General features: G+C 44.9%; 1 protein-coding gene across 2 annotated transcripts in view; it reads right to left on the minus strand.

Annotated features, from left to right (window-relative positions):
* PPP4R4 (protein phosphatase 4 regulatory subunit 4) overlaps positions 1 to 11,245 on the minus strand; it is a 108,594-nt gene extending 97,349 nt beyond the window's left edge. For both annotated transcript variants that reach the window (XR_007453608.1, XM_049612229.1), the window contains exons 1-2: positions 10,955 to 11,245; positions 9,479 to 9,552 (exon numbers count right to left, since the gene is read on the minus strand). Coding sequence is in view for 1 of the 2 variants with exons in the window: in XM_049612229.1 (XP_049468186.1) it covers positions 9,479 to 9,552; positions 10,955 to 11,074 (194 nt within the window). In the remaining variant the exon portion in view is untranslated. The remainder of the gene's footprint in view (positions 1 to 9,478; positions 9,553 to 10,954) is intronic.
* Positions 11,246 to 18,860: the final 7,615 nt, after the last annotated feature.

Below are 18,860 nucleotides of genomic sequence, written 5' to 3' on the forward strand. Positions count from 1 at the left end.
ATTCACCATATAACCCAGCATCCCGTGTTTAGGCATTTATCCAAAAGATATGAAAACATATGTCTACATTGTAAAGCAGATCAATGGTTGGGGCGCCCGGGTGGCTCAGTCGGTTAAGCGTCCCACTTCGGCTCAGGTCATGATCTTACACTCTGTGAGTTCGAGCCCCACGTCGGACTCTGTGCTGATAGCTCGGAGCCTGGAGCCTGCTTCAGATTCTGTGTCTCCCTCTCTCTCTGCCCCTCCCTGCTCACACTGTCTCTCTCTCTCTCTCAAAAATAAATATTAAAAACAAATTTTTTAAAAAGAGACCACCAACAACTACCCTTTCCTAAACACCACTCTGTGCCAAGCATTGTGCCTTCTACATACATCTCCTCTAACCTTAACAATCCTACAGCGTAGGTATTATTATTCCCATTTTAGAATAGGAGGCTTGGACTCAGAGAAGCTAAGCAATTTGCCCAAGGTCTCTCAGTAAGTAAATGAGTGAGCCCCAGCTTCCAAGAATAAATCTGGTCTGACACTATAAAGTATTTCTGACATAATGTCCCGCCTTCTCGACACCCAACATACTTATTAACTGGGGATGACCTCTATCTTCTACTGAACTCTAAGAAAAATGCATTTGCTTCCTTAAATGAGTACTTCCCTGAACACAAGTATCTGCTGGTGTAATGTCATTCATTCCCCAGGTGATGCCTAATGTATAACAAGGACTCAATAAATATTCTGTATGTTTTAACTTAAACTCCTAAGACTTATCCTCAAGTAACTATTAGTTACGTTACAAATCTTTTCCATTGTTAGTATCTCGGCGTCTACTTCACAAGATAAACACGGCCCAAATCTTGCATAATCACATCATGTTAGCCAGTTCCAGATCTTCCCGATGACATGATGTGGGTCACTTTTACATTGATGACAATAGTTTACTTTTTTAAAGCTTTTTCTACAGTTCCCATGAGAGCCTTCTGCTTTCGACTGATGTCACAGAGAGAGCCTTCTGAAGCTTCAGTAAATAGGAAAAAAAGAAAGAGTAGATGCCACTGTTATTCTCACGACAAAAGACAAGGAGAAGGAGATGGAAATAATCACCAAACCCCTTATATTCAGTGACCCAGTACTTTTCCAAAACAGGGAATTCAAGGTTTGCCAAGGACTAATTTGGCCTAAGCAATAACATAAGACATATATTTAGCTGGAATCCATTCTATACCTCGTTTGATATGTGAAACACTGATCCCTCTATCCCAAAACATGGAAGCAAAGATGCTTCCTATTTCTATGCAGAAGTCATTTGAGCATCACCTTCACAGAGGATGATTATTTGGGCAATTTTTTTTTTTAATGGGACCTCTTGGAATCACTAAAAGTGCAGCAACTGAAGGTGGTAGTTCTAGAAGACCTTCTAAGCCAACAGTCTAGTAGCAGAAGGACTAACTAGAAAAACTTACAGAAACACTCTTGTAAGGAAAGAAAGATGTTCAATGGCATAAGTAAATCATGCACAGGAAAACAGAAACCTCTTCAGGCTATTAAGCAGGCAGTTCTTAATCAAAATGCTGGAAAATTTACATACTATCAAGTTTGACACTCTGTTTCCTAAAATACAAGGGTTGGGACCACTCATACACTGCTGACAGTAGTTTAAATTGGCACAATTTAGAACACTTTTCAGCAGTATCGTTTAAGCTAGAGATATGCATATACTGATGACCAATAATTCTACTTCTGTGAAAATAACTGAAAGAAATGTGTACACGAACATTTGTAGCAGCATTAATCAGAATAGCCAAAAACTGAAAACAAGCCAAATGCCCGTCAACAGTGGAATGAATAAAATTGTGGCCTATAATGGAATACTCTACAGCAGTGAAAATGAACAATCTATTTCTCCATGTAATAATACGGACAAATCTCTTTTTGAAAAGGTTCAGCAAAAACTAAGCACAAAACAGTACATTCCATGGTTCCTACCATACTCTTTTTGAAAAGATTCAGCGAAAACTAAGCACAAAACAGTACATTCCATGGTTCCTACCGTACAACATTCAAAATCAGGCAAACTAATCTATGATGTTAAAAGTCTGGATGGTAGGGGCGCCTGGGTGGCTCAATGAGTTAAGCATCCAACTTCAGCTCAGGTCATGATCTCATGGTTCACGGGTTCAAGCCCCACATCAGGCTCTCTGCTGTCAGCACAGAGCCCACTTTGGATCCTCTGTCTCCCTCTCTCTCTCTCTCTCTCTCTCTCTCTCTCTCTGCCCCTCCCCTGCTGGTGTTCTCTCTCTCTCTCTCTCTCTCTCAAAATAAATAAAGAAACTTAAAGAAATAAATTCTTTTAAAGGGATGGTAGTTACTCTTTGCAGGAAATATGAGGAAATTGGCAGGCGTACAAGGGAGGTACTAGGCTAATGTGATAGATTATGTTCTATTAATCTGTGTGCTGGTTACATGGGTGTGTTCACTTGTGAAAATTCAACAAGTTACATATTTATGATATGTGCACATTTCTGCAGATGTCCAAAAAGTTTGTTTTAAAAAAACAAGGGGCACATGGGTGGCTTAGTCAGTTAAGCCTCAGACTTCGGCTCAGATCATGATCTCAGAGTTCATGGGTTCAAGCTCCACGTCGGGCTCTGTGCTGACAGCTCAGAGCCTGGAGCCTGCTTAGGATTCTGTGTCTCCTTCTCTCTGCCCTTCCCTAGCTCCTGCTTTCTGTCTCTCAAAAAAAAAAAAAAAAATTTAAAAAAATTTTTTTAATTTTTTAAAAAACAAAAAAATGCCTATGAAAAAGTACTTCTTTAACTGAGATTCCTAGCTCACTAATTTTTTTTTTTTTTTTGTATGCAAAAGTGAAGGAATAACAGACCAGACCATCGGCCAAACTGAATGCAGAAACAAGGGGAACAGCCTGGGTATCCAAGGACAAAACAAGGTGATCACAGTGCCAGCTTTGAAAAAGGATAGTGTCTCTCTCAGCATGGCGTTAAAGATTTTCCCAACTAAACAACACTCTCCACTTCCTTGTCAAAGGCAGGCTGAAAGCTCACGGCTAATAGGCTGCTTTCTAGAATGCTCACAGGCTTCTGCTCGTCTAATTGAGTTGTAACCAAGAGTCACCTTCATTTCATTTGTTCTCAGATCAGTTTATCCCAATTTCACTTGCCATTGTAATTACATAATTTAATTAAATATTGCATAAAAATGCAATGCTGAAAGAGTCATTTCTATGAAAGCTAAATTGTAAGTTTTAGAAACACTCAATAAAGATAAGTTACCAAAGAAAATTGTTATTGAAATGGAAAGAATAAGACACCTTGCAGAAGATGAGTAGAAAATCACAAAAATCTAGGACCATGCTTTCAAAATTCTTCATAAGCCAACTTTTTGAATTCTCACTCAGCTTTAAAGAAACATAAACTTGACATTTTAAGTGCATTATGGGGGTAATCTATACAAAAAAGCAGATCCTGTACAGGTGTGCTGTTTCAGAGGGGCACATGCACCCCCATGTTTATAGCAGCACTATCCACAATAGCCAAAGTATGGAAAGAGCCCAAATGTCCATCGGTGGATGAATGCATAAAGAAGATGTGGTATATCTATACATGGAGTATTACTCAGCAATCAAAAAGAAGGAAATCTTGTCATTTGCAACTACGTGGATGGAACTGGAGGGTATTATGCCAAGTGAAATTAGTCAGAGAAAGACAAAAATCATATGACTTCACTCATATGGGGATTTTAAGAGACAAAACAGATGAACATAAGGGAAGGGAAACAAAATAACATAAAAACAAGGAAGGGGACAAAACGTAAGAGACTCTTAAATATAGAGAACAAACAGAGAGTTGCTGGAGGGGGTGTGGGAGGGGGGATGGGCTAAATGGGTAAGGGGAATTAAGGAATCTACCCCGAAATCATTGTTGCACCATATGCTAACTAATTTGGATGGATGGATGGATGGATGGATGGATGGATAGATGGATGGACAGATAGATAGATAGATAGATAAATGTAGACCCTGAACTGTAATCAGACCTATACTCAAAGAAAAGGCAGTAGACATACAACAAAAGACTGGTAAACAAATTCGAATTTTTTTTCCCTAAAAGAAAACGTTGAACGTAGGCACCACATTGATGAGTCCCCAGGTTGACCAATTTTTTTTTTTGGATTAGCTAGCCAACAGTCTACTCCAATTGTGAGGTATTAAAAAGGCTCTTCTGTACATCACTCAAGAAAACTGGGCAAGCAAACTAGACATTCGGGTGCCCACCGCACATATACACACACAGTCTCTCTCAATGTACACACACAGCTCTTCAACACCCACCTCACTGAAACAGTACGAAAACGCAGAAAGGCATCCAAAAAAGAAATTAACAGTGAAGATGAAAGAAGTCTGGGGATGTAGAAGATCTTAGAAATAAGGACACACAAAGGAATTTTTCACACAACTTTTCACATTTGCACAGCAAACAGGATAGGTATTTTGAAAGATAACACAACCAGGGACACTTGGGAGGCTCAGTTGGTTAAGTTTCTGACTTCAGCTCAGGTCATGCTCTTACAGCTCATGGGTTTGAGCCCCGTGTCGGGCTCTGTGCTCACAGCTCAGAGCCTGGAGCCTGCTTCGGATTCTGTGTCTCCCTCTCTCTCTGCCCCTCCCTTGCTCCCACTCTGTCTCTCTTTCTCTTTCTCTCTCTCAAAAATAAATAAACGTTAAAAAAAAATTAAAGATAAAACAATCAAACCCTAGCCATAGCCAAGCTCATCACTGAAGTTCTTCCCCCCCTATCCTACTGCTGTCCTGTTCTGGTCTTGAATGGGAGAGTCCCCAGATGCGGTCAGCGGTAGCCAGAGTTTACAGCACTTTGGTTCTTTTGTTAATTTCCAGATTTGGCGGCAGAAATCTCCTCTGAGATATCACTAGGGGGAGCATTTACTCCTTTAAAAAATAAAAAAAGGTAGGGGGTGGTGATTAGGAAGGGGAAAATTTCCTAATTAAAGATGCACACTTTAGGTGACTGTCCCTGGAAGACAAAGTGCAAAATGTTTTAAAACTCACAGTGTAAAGTGACTGGAAAAGCAGCAACTTAAAGTGAGGTTAGGTACATTAACCAATCAATATAATTTATGCATAACGTTAAGAGCAAACATTGCTTAAGATAGAGTCATTTGGTACAAAAATATAAATCTGTAAAACAGGCTGACCTTATCACTCAGTTTAAAAATGTTTAATTAGAATTCGACCTTATCACTCAGTTTAAAAATGTTTAATTAGAATTTGTGAAGGTCCTGGTTTCTGATAAATCCTATTAGTAAAGGAAGTTAATAGGTACCTATCACAAACTTCAGTCGACATACTTTACTTGCCAGATACTTTACTAAATTACTGGATGGCAAAATTAATATTGTTATCCTTTCTTAAAAGTTTGAAATGTACCTTGAGAACCTAAGTAACAAGGAAGTAAGGACTGGGAAAACAGACAGAAGGAAATTAACATTAAATGGGTACCTATTCTGTATCAGGGCTCCCCACATTACACAACCTTAGGAAACAGGAATTGTCATTTCCAATTTACAGATGAAAAAGACCGCAAAATGTGTTCCTGGTCAAACAGATAATAAACAGTAGAATAAGCTATAATCTAAATCTGTCTGATTCTACCGTCCACAATACAAAAAAAAATCAGAAGTTGTTTAACTCATCTGGCATTTTGGTCAACTTAAAATAAATAAATACACTTTATGAAGAGGTATATGTTTATATCACAACACAGAACCAGAAAGAATGAAACAGCAACAACATAAAAGACGGCTTGCCCTCTGGGAGCTTACAATTAAAGAAAATGTTCACACACACAGGCTAAGGAATACAATGTAGTGATTAATCACCGCTTGAGGGAAGCCATCAATAAGTGATAAGGGAGCTCACAGAAGCCTGGGCTCCACTTGGTTTCAGCAGTCAATAAAGGCTCTCCGTTAGATGCAAGATCATAGCTGGATCCTGGGGATGGAAAACGTTGAACCGGTATAATGAAAGGTATCGCAGGACAGGGACAAGCAGAGCTAAGGACGAAGATGATGACTATGAGTAACAGCGAAGAGGCAGGACTGTTTCAAAAAGTAAAGGACTGAGTGGAAACCACCCAAGTGTCCATCAACCAATGAATGAACAAGCAAAAGGTGATACGCCCACACAATACAATACTACTCGGCAACAGAAAGAAAGCAAGCTCTGATACGTGCTACAACATGGATGAACCTTGAAAACATTACGCTCGGTCAAAGAGGCTGGTCACAAAAGGCCACATACTGTGTAATTACATGACATGTCCAGAAGAGGCAAATCCATAGAGACAGGAAGTAGACTAGTGATTCCCAAAGGCGGGAAGGGGAGGGGGGGGGGTGAGAAGCGGGGAGTGACTGCAAAGAGGTATAGTTGTTTCTTTGGGGGATGATAAAAATGTTCTACGGCTGATTGAGGTGATGGCTGCACAACTCGGTGAAAACACTAAAATCCACTGAACTGCACACTCCACATGGGTGAACTGTAGGGCAAATGAACTGCGTCTCAATCAAGCCATTAAAAAAAAAAAAGTCGAGGGCCTGGTGGAACATCACATTGCACAGCTAAGAGGGAGCCACTTCTGCCAAGTTTAAGGGTCTAGAACTGATCTGGAGGCAATTAGAGGTATTTAAGTAAAGATTTACCAAATGAAAGCACAGTGTACTAACTTAGGGCTCTTCTCTAGCAAAATTATTCACATATTTCAAGTACGTTTCTAAAATATATGCCAAAATCACGAAGAAGACAGAGAACGGGAAAAAGATGATGTGATAGGATTTTGACTAAGCCACAAGCTGTGACAATTAGGAAAGCTGTTTTGCTTCAGCACTAAATGCCACAGATGGATGGATCAGCATCGTATTTATGCAAAACCACAAATTCATCTGTGTCATGTCTTCAAATACCGTAATGTTCTAACCTTAATTACGAAAACTGCATTAACAATTGATCTGCCATATTTTAGGGTAAGATAATGAACAGTGTGATTTGTTTTTCACTGGATGACAGTCCTCTGTATATAATGTTTCAGATATTAGATTCAATCCCAATGCTACCAGAACCTCCACGGATATACAGCTTGTGTGATGCAAACAAACTTGTCTGAATTCTAATGTAACATAATATTCCAAAACAGTTTTAATATACAAAATAAGAGAGCTGAAGAAACAAATCTGATATTCAAAGACAGAGAGGGAGGAAAAAAAAATCTGGATATTAAAGATCCAATACAAAGGGTAAAGTACTCGAAAATAAAGCTGAAAATCAAAGAAAAAACAAAAAAAAACCAGGTCTCGGTAGGAGGTTCTATACCACTGGAAAGTACGATGAAAAAATAAAAGGCTCAATATAAGCAGATGAGGCTATAACAGAACTTATCTATAACACAATCCCACACCCTCCCCTGAATCCTAGGGAAGAAAGAAACCTTTCAGGCAGTGTGCTGTTATTCCTTCAGAAGCTGTCCTAAAGGTGAAATCCCACTTTCCCCAGGGGGGCGGGTAAGGCCATAGGAATCCAAGAAGTCGGAGGGAGAACCTATACACAACCAAACCTGTGTGCGCCTTCTGAGTCACCTTGCAAACCTCCTTCAAGGTAGATGAGCCACAAGAAACTAAAGGAGACATCAGATCTCTTTTAAAACTTTGTCTAAGAATGAGAGGACCCATCTGTCTCTAAAGGGCTTCGTAAATTCCGGAACTGGATGAAACTTACGTTCTGTGCCTAAGAAATACAGACAACTTAAGACACCGCGGTTCACTAACAAACAATAAAAGCAACATAGAAAACAAGTACAAGTACGTGCTCCTAAAAAAGAAGCCTTGTCACTGATATCTAGAATAAGGTATCTGCTGTCACAAGTAAGTAGAGCAAGGCTGTCCGTTTCTTAATGTAAGCCAGAAGTTATGCGGAAGAGAATTCCGTAGGAGAGAAGTAGGAAATTATTACAAATCATTAACTGCTATATGTTAACAGATACTTATGCAAAGTCTCATCGATTGTCTACCTACTCTAAACAAAAAAACCGCGGGAAAAGGCAGAAGTTTACAACTGTTGTTCACCATATTGGACATGTTAATTACTAAGGAATAAAGTACTTCAACTATAACACAATCAAGTATCAAAAAAAGGTTAAACATGGAATTATTCTGTGTAAACACCAAAAACACATAGTTAACTCATACATAAATGAAAGTTTTCTTTTAAATAAATAGGGAGAAATAATGACAGCATGCTACCAAAGATCACCGAAAGAGGGGAAATAACACCAACATAAGGTCTGAAATCCAGAAAGATTTTCAAGTGATAGAATTATTAGAGAGAACGTCTAAATTGTAAGCACGCTACAATTCTGAGTGCAGAAACCCAAGAGGCCATGAAAAGGCTAAAGAAGAATTAAGAGAATGAAAGTCATAGGGAGGGATTTTTTTTTTTTTTTAAACAGGATCCTCCACTGAGTAACATGGGACCAGACACATGACCTATAAATTAGAAAGGAGAACGGGAAACTTGCCAGCACCTGAAACTGGCAAAGCTGACCTAAGCTAAGGAAACAAGGATGATAAATATCTGGGCAGGTAAATAACACCAGGTTTCAAAATCTGATTCTAGAAAACAGAAGCGAAAACTCACTTGCCAAAGGGGAAAACATGTCACTGCAAGTTAAAGAAAAGTTTAAAAACAAATGGACACAAACTACCTTAGGAAAATTGCTGCTTCTGAAGTATTTTCACAGCTAAATTCGTTAATGTTCACTGCATTAGCTTTTAGGAAGCTAAATCCAAAGTGTTTTAAACGGTTGAAGTTTGGTAAATATTTCTAATAACCATTTGCATTGAGCAATTCTGCAGAGTTTGTGAGATTAAACTTAAATGAGAGTAGGCTCAATTACATTTTAAAATCTTTCAGACAAAATGACGAAGCTTACATAGCAAAAGTAATATAAAACAGGATAGATATCCTGAGCAACCAACTGAACTACCCTTTGGGGGGGGGGGGAAGGGGGGGTTCTATATAGCAAATAGCACATCACAGTCCTACTCTATGGGTAACTTAAAATTAATCACTGGACATTCTTTAAGTCTCATCTAAACTTAGTGGACCTGTGGGAGAACAACCGAAGCCAGAAAATAGGGATGAGATCAAATTCAAACCCTTGGCTGTTCTATTCCTCCTGCTCCAAGGAATATTCTGTAAGTTGGTTGTCTTATTTGATCTCAGTTCTCAAATGCGTTAAGTCCACACCAAACCCGTATAACATAATCGAGTGCTCCACATGCCAAAGTACCCTGTTCAAGTAAATCTGAACAGAACCGTAACCTGACATTTCACAACGGCTTTCATCCACGCAGCCGCCGGGAAACCGCAACAATTTCACAGAAAGACTTCGGGAAATACCTGAGCAGATAAACAGCCCTTTCAATATCACTGAGGTCTTCATCGACTGTCAATCTTTCTATTTCTTCGGGTGTCTGTCAAGCGTAAAATACAAATAAAATACAAATTATGCACACAAACAGGGATCAGTCTCGCCCCCCCAACCCGTGACCCTCCGCGAACCCCACACGAGTAGAGACTAACGAAAAAGTTTCACAATTAAACATTATCACTCAAAACTAATCAAGGACTCCACATGCCGACCTCAACCACAGAGGTCTCTAATTTTCTTGAATTGTTGGGTTTGGTTGGTGGAGTTTGAGGTTGTTTTTGTTTTTTCTGTCGTTGTTTTTTCTTTTTTTTAACTCTTCTAGCTTCTAGACTGAAGCTTGAGAATTACATTGTGGCTTTAGAACATTGCTGTTTAATTGAGTTTAATCGAGTTTAGTACTCGATTTTATATGCCTATCTATACATACTTTTAATCTCTAATACCCCAAGGCGGTTTCTCCAGCATTTTCCACCCCACAAAATGCTCAAAGGGGGAATGGATGCAAACTGCAGCCGAGTGAGTATGAAAAAAGACGAAATGTGGAGTGGGGGAAGGGAATAAACTCCGGGGCTGGAAGGAAATCAAAGATTCGCGATATTGCGGCAGGTGGGAGTGAGAGGAGCTAAAGGGAGCTATTGAGAGGACGGCTGGGGGAGGGGGTGGTCCGTAAAGTAGGTCTGCCAGCAGCGAGGGTTGGAGGCTGGGACCAAGATGACTCTGCGGGGTGGGGGAGAAAACTGAAGGCTGACTCCCTAAAGGCAGGTGGGGATCAGGGTCCCAGCTGGAGTCCTGGAGGGGCTGGGAAGAAAGGACGCGCAGTGACTCAGGATGGGGGCCAAGGGTCGAGAGGGCTCTGAAGATCGGTAGCAGGACGACTCCAGCATGGGTGCTGGGTGGGAGGTGAAGGGAGGCCTGGCTGACTTGGGGGCACAGGCGACCGAGCTTGCTCGGATGGAGGAAGGGGCGAGCGGGATCCGGGGTGTCTCAGGGAGGGGGGGCAGGAGCTGTGATGACTGAGGAGTGGGACGGGGACAGGTGGGGGGGCACTCAGGAGGCGGCTGGAGGGGCAGCTCCCGCAGGGCGGAAGGATGAGGGGCCAAGGCTGTCCTAGAGGGGCGGCTCGGGGGACACCGCTGGGCCGGCCGTTCCTGGGGCGGCTTGGGAAGGGGGTCCGGGGCGGGGGGCTGGGGAGCCCAGTGCGTGCGAGGGGCCAGTCCCTCGGGGATTGAGGTCCGAGCTGGGAGAACCGGGGCTGCGTCGAAGCACGGGCGCCGGCAGGGGCCGGTTTAGGGTGACACGGCGACTGGAGGAGGACTGAGGGGCCAGCCCGACTCCGAAAGGGTCCCGGGTCGCTCGGGAAGGAAAAGGGGACGGGACGGGACGGGGTCGGGGCGCGGGCCGGCCGCCAGGCGCCCTGCGGGCACTTCCTCCTCCCCGGTGCGCACCTTGAGGCTCCGGCGGACCGGCCTCTCGATGATGGTGAGCTCCTGCAGGTCCTCCATGTAGCCGAACAGGCTGTTCTGACTGAAATCCATCGCGTCGGCGGCGGGCGGCGGCGGATGCATGGACCGCCGGGCCCCCTCGCCGCCCGGGCCAGAGCGGCCCCGGGATGCCGGACGCTCGCAGCCCCGCGACCGCCCACCAGCAGGACTTTCTCCCGCTCTCGGCCGCGGGAGCCCGGCGGGAGGCAGGCTGGCGGCGGGAGACGGAGCGCGGCCGCCGGGGGCGGGGCGGGCAAAGCGAGGGGGCGGGGCGGGGCGGGGCGCGCGGGCGGGCTGTGGGGGCGGGGCCAGGGCGGGGGAGGGGCCACAAGCCTGCCTCGGCCCCGCCCCCCCCCGGGCGCCGGGCGCTCGCGAGCCGGACGCAACTGCCGCGCCAAGCTGTGGTCGCCCCCACCGCCCTTCTGCGCCCTCCTCTCCCCGCGCCCCGCCCCGTGGCGCGTGCGCAGAGCCTTCCACCTCCTGCAGCCTGCGGAGGTGGGCTGGGGGCGGGGACCCGGAGCGGAGAGGCGGAACTGGTGTCCCGGACCGCGAAAAAGAGGGAGGTGGGCTGCTGTGGTGTTCAACGTGATGGAGTAACTCGAGTGATCACTCGAGTGATCGCCCACTCCAGCAGGCGAACTATGGACTCGGAGACCATCCTAGCTCAGCTGTAGCCCTGGGGGAGGGATGTGTACCCAAAATGAGCAGTTACCACGTGGGGTGTGCCCGGGTGATGGGGTGATGGGGGAATACAGTCCTGGAGAGTCTAACATTTGGGTGGGGCAGCGGCCCAAAAAGGACTCCCGGAGGGGAAACGACCTGAATCTTAAACGATCAGTAAGACTTTCCTAAAGAAATAACAGTAAGCCCATTTCGGATAGAAGTCTGGGCGTGTTTTGGTTGTGGGAGGTAAAGCTGGGAATGCAGGGGAAGCGACTGCTTGGCCAAGTGGGTGGAAGAGAGAGGCAGGTCCTTTATGGAGAAAGGCCCTGCTCTGGCCAGGCACGTTTGAGTCGCTTGCATTTGATTCTGTTAAGAATGGGAAGCCATGGGAAAGGGATGGGGCCATTTTTTGGACTTTGGGGGACAAAAGTTGTGTTGATCAGGCTCTTCAGCAGCAAGTCCCCTCTTTTTAATTTTATGTTATTTTCCACCCATGTCCTGTCCACACTCCCATTTCTCTATCCCCCATATGCATCCTCTCTCTCTTTTTTTTTTTAATGTTTATTTATTTTAGAGAGAGACAGACAGCACAAGTGGGAGAGGGGCAGAGAGAGGGAGACACAATCTGAAGCAGGCTCCGGGCTCTGAGCTCTCAGCACAGAGCCCAACGTGGGGCTTGAACCCCCTGCAAGATCATGACTTGGGCAGAGTCCTGATGCTTAACTGCCTGAGCCACCCAGGCACCCTGCACCCTCTCTCTTATATTTAAGATATGTTCCCATATATGTATATATCCTCCAAAGATACTGTTTGTTTATGTATTATGAAAGATACTCTAAGAACTCTTTTTTTCTTGTTTTTTTCTCAACATAATGTGTTAGAGATTTATCCATGGGGCTATCTATGTATACTAGGAGTTCATTAGTCCTGACCACTAACAACATTCAGTTTGTACATCTAACTCATTTTACTTAGCAATTCCTTTAAAATGGACAGTTAGGTTGCCAGCCGTTCCTTGTAACCACAGACAACACTGAATGGTATTAGACGTGTCCCTGATAGAGCATAAGATAGAAATGAAATTGCCAGGTCATGGAGTCGACACTGCTTGTTTTCACTCTGCCCGGTTGCCTTCTAGAGTGGCTTTGCCAGTTTACAATCCCAGCAGTGGTACATGAAGACAGAGTTCTGTTTTCCCACTTTGTATGCTAACCTTTGGTATTATCCAATGTCCTAATTTATATCAATCTGATATCAGCAAAGTAGTATCACACTGAGGGGCGTCTGGGTGGCTCAGTCGGTTGGGCGTCTGACTTCGGCTCAGGTCATGATCTCATCATCCGTGGGATCGAGCCCCGAATCGGGCTCTGTGCTGACAGCTCAGAGCCTGGAGCCTGTTTCAGATTCTGTGTCTCCGTCTCTCTCTGACCCTCCCCCGCTCAAGCTCTGTCTCTGTCTCTCTCAAAAATAAATAAACATTAAAGAGAAATTTTTTCTTAAAAAAGTAGGATCACATTGTAATTTCATTGAGTTTTTTTGTTGATAAGTGATGTTACCCATTTTTCCATATACTGAAGAACCACTGAAATGTTTTCCTTCTGTGAATTACCTATTTGCAGCCTCTATTTTTCTGCTAGATTTCCTATTATTTTTCTGAATGAATTGAAGGAGGTTTTTTTTTATCTGTTCTAAATATTAATCTCTTGTCAGTCTTAGACATTGTATGTCTTTGTCCCAATCTTTCACCCGTCCTTTTAGCTTGGCCTTTCCTATCCTACAGTGTAGGGCAAATCCATATTTTGATGTCAACAAATGCATCTCATTTTAGCCTCGTGTAGTGTGTTGGGGGGGGGGTCTTATTTAAGACTCTTTTCCTACTCAGAATATTCTCCTACATCTTCCCGTATTTAATAGCTTCACACTTTTACCTGTCACGGTTACGTCTTAATTCACCTGCAGTTCACCTGACATATGGCACGCCCAGGAATACAATGTTATTTTCCCTGCATAGTGAGCCAGTTTGCCCAACAGTACCCACCAAACAATCCGTCCTTTCCCCCACCGATGAGTGCTGGCGTCTCTGTGCTACACCAAGTCTTAACAGACACACGTCTCTGTTTCTGGGCTCTCGTTTCTGCTCTGTCGATCCAGCCCTGCTCCAACACCGGTGCTGCACTGATTCCACTGCTCTGTTTTTGTTGCGTGTCCTAATATATGATGAATCCTCCCACGCTTTGCTCTTTTTTTCATTCAATATCGCCTCTGAAGTTCAAAGCAAAAATGATCAGCGGTTGCCCAGTAGCTAAAATCCAGGTATTCTGATCCCTGCTCCACATTAAGGAGGGATGAAGGGGAAAATGGAGCTTGAAGAGATCAGGAGAAGAGGCAAAGACGCGGGGGTGCCGATTTTCCTGAGCAGCACCTTGCAGCCCCCCTTTCCTGCCAATTTCCAAAATTGTCCTCTTTCCCCCTAGTTTACAACTGATACTAAATCATATTTGTAAACTTTACCCTGCTTCAGCAAAGTATCCTCTCCTATTTAGATTTTGTACCGTCATCGTTTGAGACTTGATAGCCTTCAGTGAAACATTGATGGAATACACAGGCATAGCTTTGATGTTGGCTGTTACAGGGTAAGAGACTGGTGAAGGGAAATTGTTCAGTTTGGTGACTAGAGTCTGTAGCTGTAGTTACCACCCTGTAGGAGAGACAGCCTGCCCCAGCCTGGCCGCCGGGAGACCTTCGTCCCAATGCCGGCCCTGCCAGTGACATGCAGTGGGCGGAGTCTTGGAGCCCTGTTTTCTTATCTGAACTGCTTTTCTTACGACTTGTCTCAATGCATCCTAGAAGCACTCCTATGAACCACAGGAGAAGTGCACTACTATTCCAATTTTACAGATCATGAAATTGAGGCTCAGAGAAGTTGTATGGCTCAGGCATGAGCACACAGCTAAGGGAAGCTAGATTTATTCATTTCATTTATTCATTCAACAAGAACATGGTGGTTAAGTGCCTGGACTTCGGAGCCGAACTGCCTGATTGGCCCTGGCCAACTGCCTGGAATCCTGGCTCTCCTACTTCCTATTGTGCAAGGTACTTAGCCACTCTGTCCCCCACTTTACTCTAAGATCAGACTAAAAGTAGTACTCAGCACAAAGTCTTTTTTTTTTTTTAACGTTTATTTATTTTTGAGAGAGAGACAGAGCATGAGTAGGGGAAGGACAGAAAGAGGGAGACACAGAATCTGAAGCAGGCTCCAGGTTCTGAGCTGTCAGCACAGAGCCCCACGTGGGACTTGAACTCACGGAACCGTGAGATCATCACCTCAGCCGAAGCCGGATGCTTAACCGACTGAGCCACCCAGGCGCCCCAGCAAAAGTCTTATACGAATTAAATGGGATAATATGCCCACAATGCTTAGAGAAATTCCTGGCACATAGCAAGCATTATTACTACCAGACCAGTGTTCCCTGTACCCAGGCTCAGAGAAGATTCAGGAAATTATGCTGAATCTGTTGATTCTTGTGGTAGCTAAAATAATGTTCTCCCAGAGAAGCCCACGTTCTAATCCCCTGAAACCTGTGATTTTGTAACCTTACTTGGCAAAAGAGATTTTGAAGATGTGCCTAATTTAAGGGCCTTGAGAGGGAAGGATTATCTTGGATTATCAGCTAAACCCAATGTGATGGTCAGAGTCCTTATGAGTGGAAGAAGGAAGCAGAAAGTCCAGCATCACAGTGATATGGTGCAAGAGAAACTTGACCAGCCATTGTGAGCTTTGAAAACGAAAGGGCCCACAAGTGGACAGGCTGTAGAAGCTGGAAGAGGAATAAAAGAAACTCTACTAAGGCTTCTTGATGGGAATGCATCCCTGATGGCACCTTGATTTCAGCCCACTGAAACCCAGTTCTAACTTCCAGAACCCTAAGGTAATAAATGTGTGTTGTTTTAAAGCCACTTAGATGGGTGATGATTTCTACAACAGCAGAACTAAAACTAAGCAATTCTCTCTATGAAAAAAATATTTGCATGAGATTGCTACCTCAGACCACATAAAGATGTCAGGGGCACCTGGGTGGCTCAGTCAGTTGAGCATCCAACTTTGACTGAGGTCATGATCTCAAGGCTTGCAAGTTTGAGCCCAGGGTCTATGCTGACAGCTCAGAGCTGGGAGCCTGCTTCGGATTCTGTGTCTCCCTCTCTCTCTCTGCCCCTCCCCCACTCATGCTCTGTCTCTCTCTCTCTCTCTCTCAAAAATAAAAACTTTTCTTTCTTTTTTTTTTTTTTTAATTTAAACAGGGCTTCTCGGGGCACCCGGGTGGCTCAGTCAGTTAAGCTTCTGACTCTTGATTTCGGCTCAGGTCATGATCCTGCTGTTTGTGGGTTCAAGCCCCGCATTGGGCTCTACACTGACAGTGCAGAGCCTGCTTGGGATTCTCTCTCTCTCTCTCTCTCTCTCTCTCTCTCTCTCTCTGCCTTTCCTGTGTATTCTCTCTCGCTCACTCTCAAAAAAGTAAATAAATAAATAAATAAATAAATAAATAAATAAAACAGGGCTTCTTAACCTTGTTACTATGGGGGCCCTGATAATTCTTCATTGGGGAAAGGGAGGGAAAGGCTGTCCTGTGCATTGTAGGATATTTAACAACACCCCTGGCCTCTACTCAGTAGATGCCAGTATCCTATCCTGACCTCTCCCTGCCCACCACTATGCGGTGGAAAATGGAAATGTCTTTAGATGTTGCCACATGTCCCTGGGGGCAAAATGCCCTTTCGCCCTCAATTAAGAACCGAACCGCTGCTCTAACCTCTGCAATAACTCCCCATGTCACACAGAGGATGCCCTCCCACATCCCCCTCCCCCCCGCCCTGCCTCTCATCTCATCCTCCTGTTTTCTCTCCCCCTCCCACTCTGCTGTCTTCATGCACATTGGCCTCCTTACTCTTCCTCAAACACTCGAGGTCTCATCCAAGTCAGAGCCTCCTGCTCCCTCTGCCTAGAATGTTCTCCCATTGGATTTTCAGGTAACTCACTCTATCACATCCTTCAGGATTTTACTCAAATGCCACCTTCTCGGTAAGGCCAGCTCGGGACGCCTTTTATGAAATTGAGATCCCACTGTATGAGTCTACTAGGGCCGCCATAGCAAAATACTACAGATTCAGTGACTTAAACAACAGAAATGTATTGTCTGTTGTTTCTTGAAGCAGGTTTGGTTTCTCCTGAGGCTTGCACGTGGCCGTCTTCCTGCTATGTCCTCACATGGTCTTTGCTCTGTGTGTGCATCCCTGCTGTCTCTGTGTGTCCAAATTTCCTCTTTTTTAAAAAAAAATTAATGTTTATTTATTTTTGAGAGAGCGTGAGCAGAGGAGGGGCAGAGAGAGAGGGAGACACAGAACTCAAAGCAGGCTCCAGGCTCTGAGCTGTCAACACAGAGCCCGATGTGGGGCTTGAACCCACGAACCGTGAGATCGTGACCTGAGTCAAAGTCAGATGCTTAACCAACTGAGCCACTCAGGTGCCCCTCCTCTGTTTTTAAGTTTATTTCTTTATTTTGAGACAGAGAGAGAGCAGCAGCAGAAGGACAGTGAAATAGGGAGAGAGAATTCCAAGCAGGCTCTGCCCTGTCAGCATGGAACCTGAAACAGGACTCAAACTCATAAACTGGGAGACCATGACCTGAGCCGAGATCAAGAGCTGGATGCTGAACCACCTGAGCCACTCAGGTGCCCCTAAATTTCCTCTTTTTATAAGGACCGCAGTCATATTGGATGAGGGCCCACTCCAATGGCCTCATTTTAATGTAATCACTTCTGATGGCCCTATCTCCAAATACAGTACCGTTGTGAGGTCCTGGGGGTTAGGGCTTCAACATATGAATTGGGGGGAGGGACACAGTTCATCTCATAACACCTACCATCACCACCAGCAGCACTTACTAGTCTAACATTCTGGATGTTTTACGTCTTCATCTCATTTATGGTTCTTTTCTTCTCCAATCTTCCATTCAAATGTTGTGTTCCATAAAGGCAGAGAATTTGTCCATTTTATTCACCCCCACTTTCCCAGTGCCTAGAATAATGCCTGCTACCTAGTGGGTGCTCTTTAATTACTTGTTAAAATAATGAATAGGCATAAAGTAATGAATAGTAAAGTAATGAATCTCCATCAACTGGCTGTAAACTTGGTGAAGTTACCTACCTTCTCTTGGCCTCGGCTCCCTCTGTCAAATGAGGGAAGTAGGCTAGATAATATAGAACAAGAATTCTGCTCTATTTGAATCTTAGCGCCAACTTAGCCCAGATTCCCTAGGAAAGTCTGAGGGGATGCATAAGTGCTAACACTTCCTTGAGAGGTGCAATCTCAGGGCAGCCAGAGTGAGAGAGAGGGAGGTGAGGCGGGACAAGATGGGAAGCAAATTCACGGACAGCACTGTGCCCCCAGGCCGGTTCCCAATCCAGGAAGAGGCCCAAAAGGCCCCATCCAGGACATCTCCGGACAGGCTGGGCAGAAGTCCAACCTCGGGAACTGTTAATGGGAAGGAGGCACTGGGAACTGTCCATGGGAAAGAGGCACTGGGAGCTGTCTATGGGAAGGAGGCAGTAAGGCTTCCTCCTGCCTTTTGCTTCCTGTTGGTCAAAGTTGGCTTCTTGGGGAGTTAACTCTCTTGCACTTTTAACGGTCTCACCTGGCTCTTTCAGCAGCCTCTGGGGGAGCCAGATCCCAAGCCCTCAGGAGGAAGGCTTCAAATGGGTCAGGAGTCTGAAGGGGGGTGGCCTCAGGCTGCAGAGAAAGGAAAAAGGAGGGTAATCAGGACAACAATCCCTGGTCCCTAGGGCTCAGCAAGTGGCTCAGAGCCTAGGAGACAGGCGAGACAGGAGGGCTGAGGGAGGGAATGAGTGAGGAGGGAAAAAGCTGGAGTGTCTGGCCTAGAGGCCAGGGTAGAGCTGGTGGGAAACTCTGATCAGCTCCAGCAATTGAGGAAGGAGCTCAGAGGAGCTCGGCCTGACAGGCAGGGCACTTGGGAGGGCCCCTGAGCCCAGGATGGAACTGGTCCCTTCGAAGTCCTAACGGGGACCCAAGACCCCAGCAGCCCCACCTCATGAAACTGTTCCGATGGGGTCTTTGAAGAAGGACACCCAAATTCCTCACCCACAGGGTCAGACTCCAAGTGTCTGTGGTGACGGGGGGGGGGGGGGGGGGGGG

Source organism: Panthera uncia (assembly GCF_023721935.1).
Source record: "Panthera uncia isolate 11264 chromosome B3 unlocalized genomic scaffold, Puncia_PCG_1.0 HiC_scaffold_1, whole genome shotgun sequence".
Classification (NCBI taxonomy): Eukaryota; Metazoa; Chordata; class Mammalia; order Carnivora; family Felidae; genus Panthera; species Panthera uncia.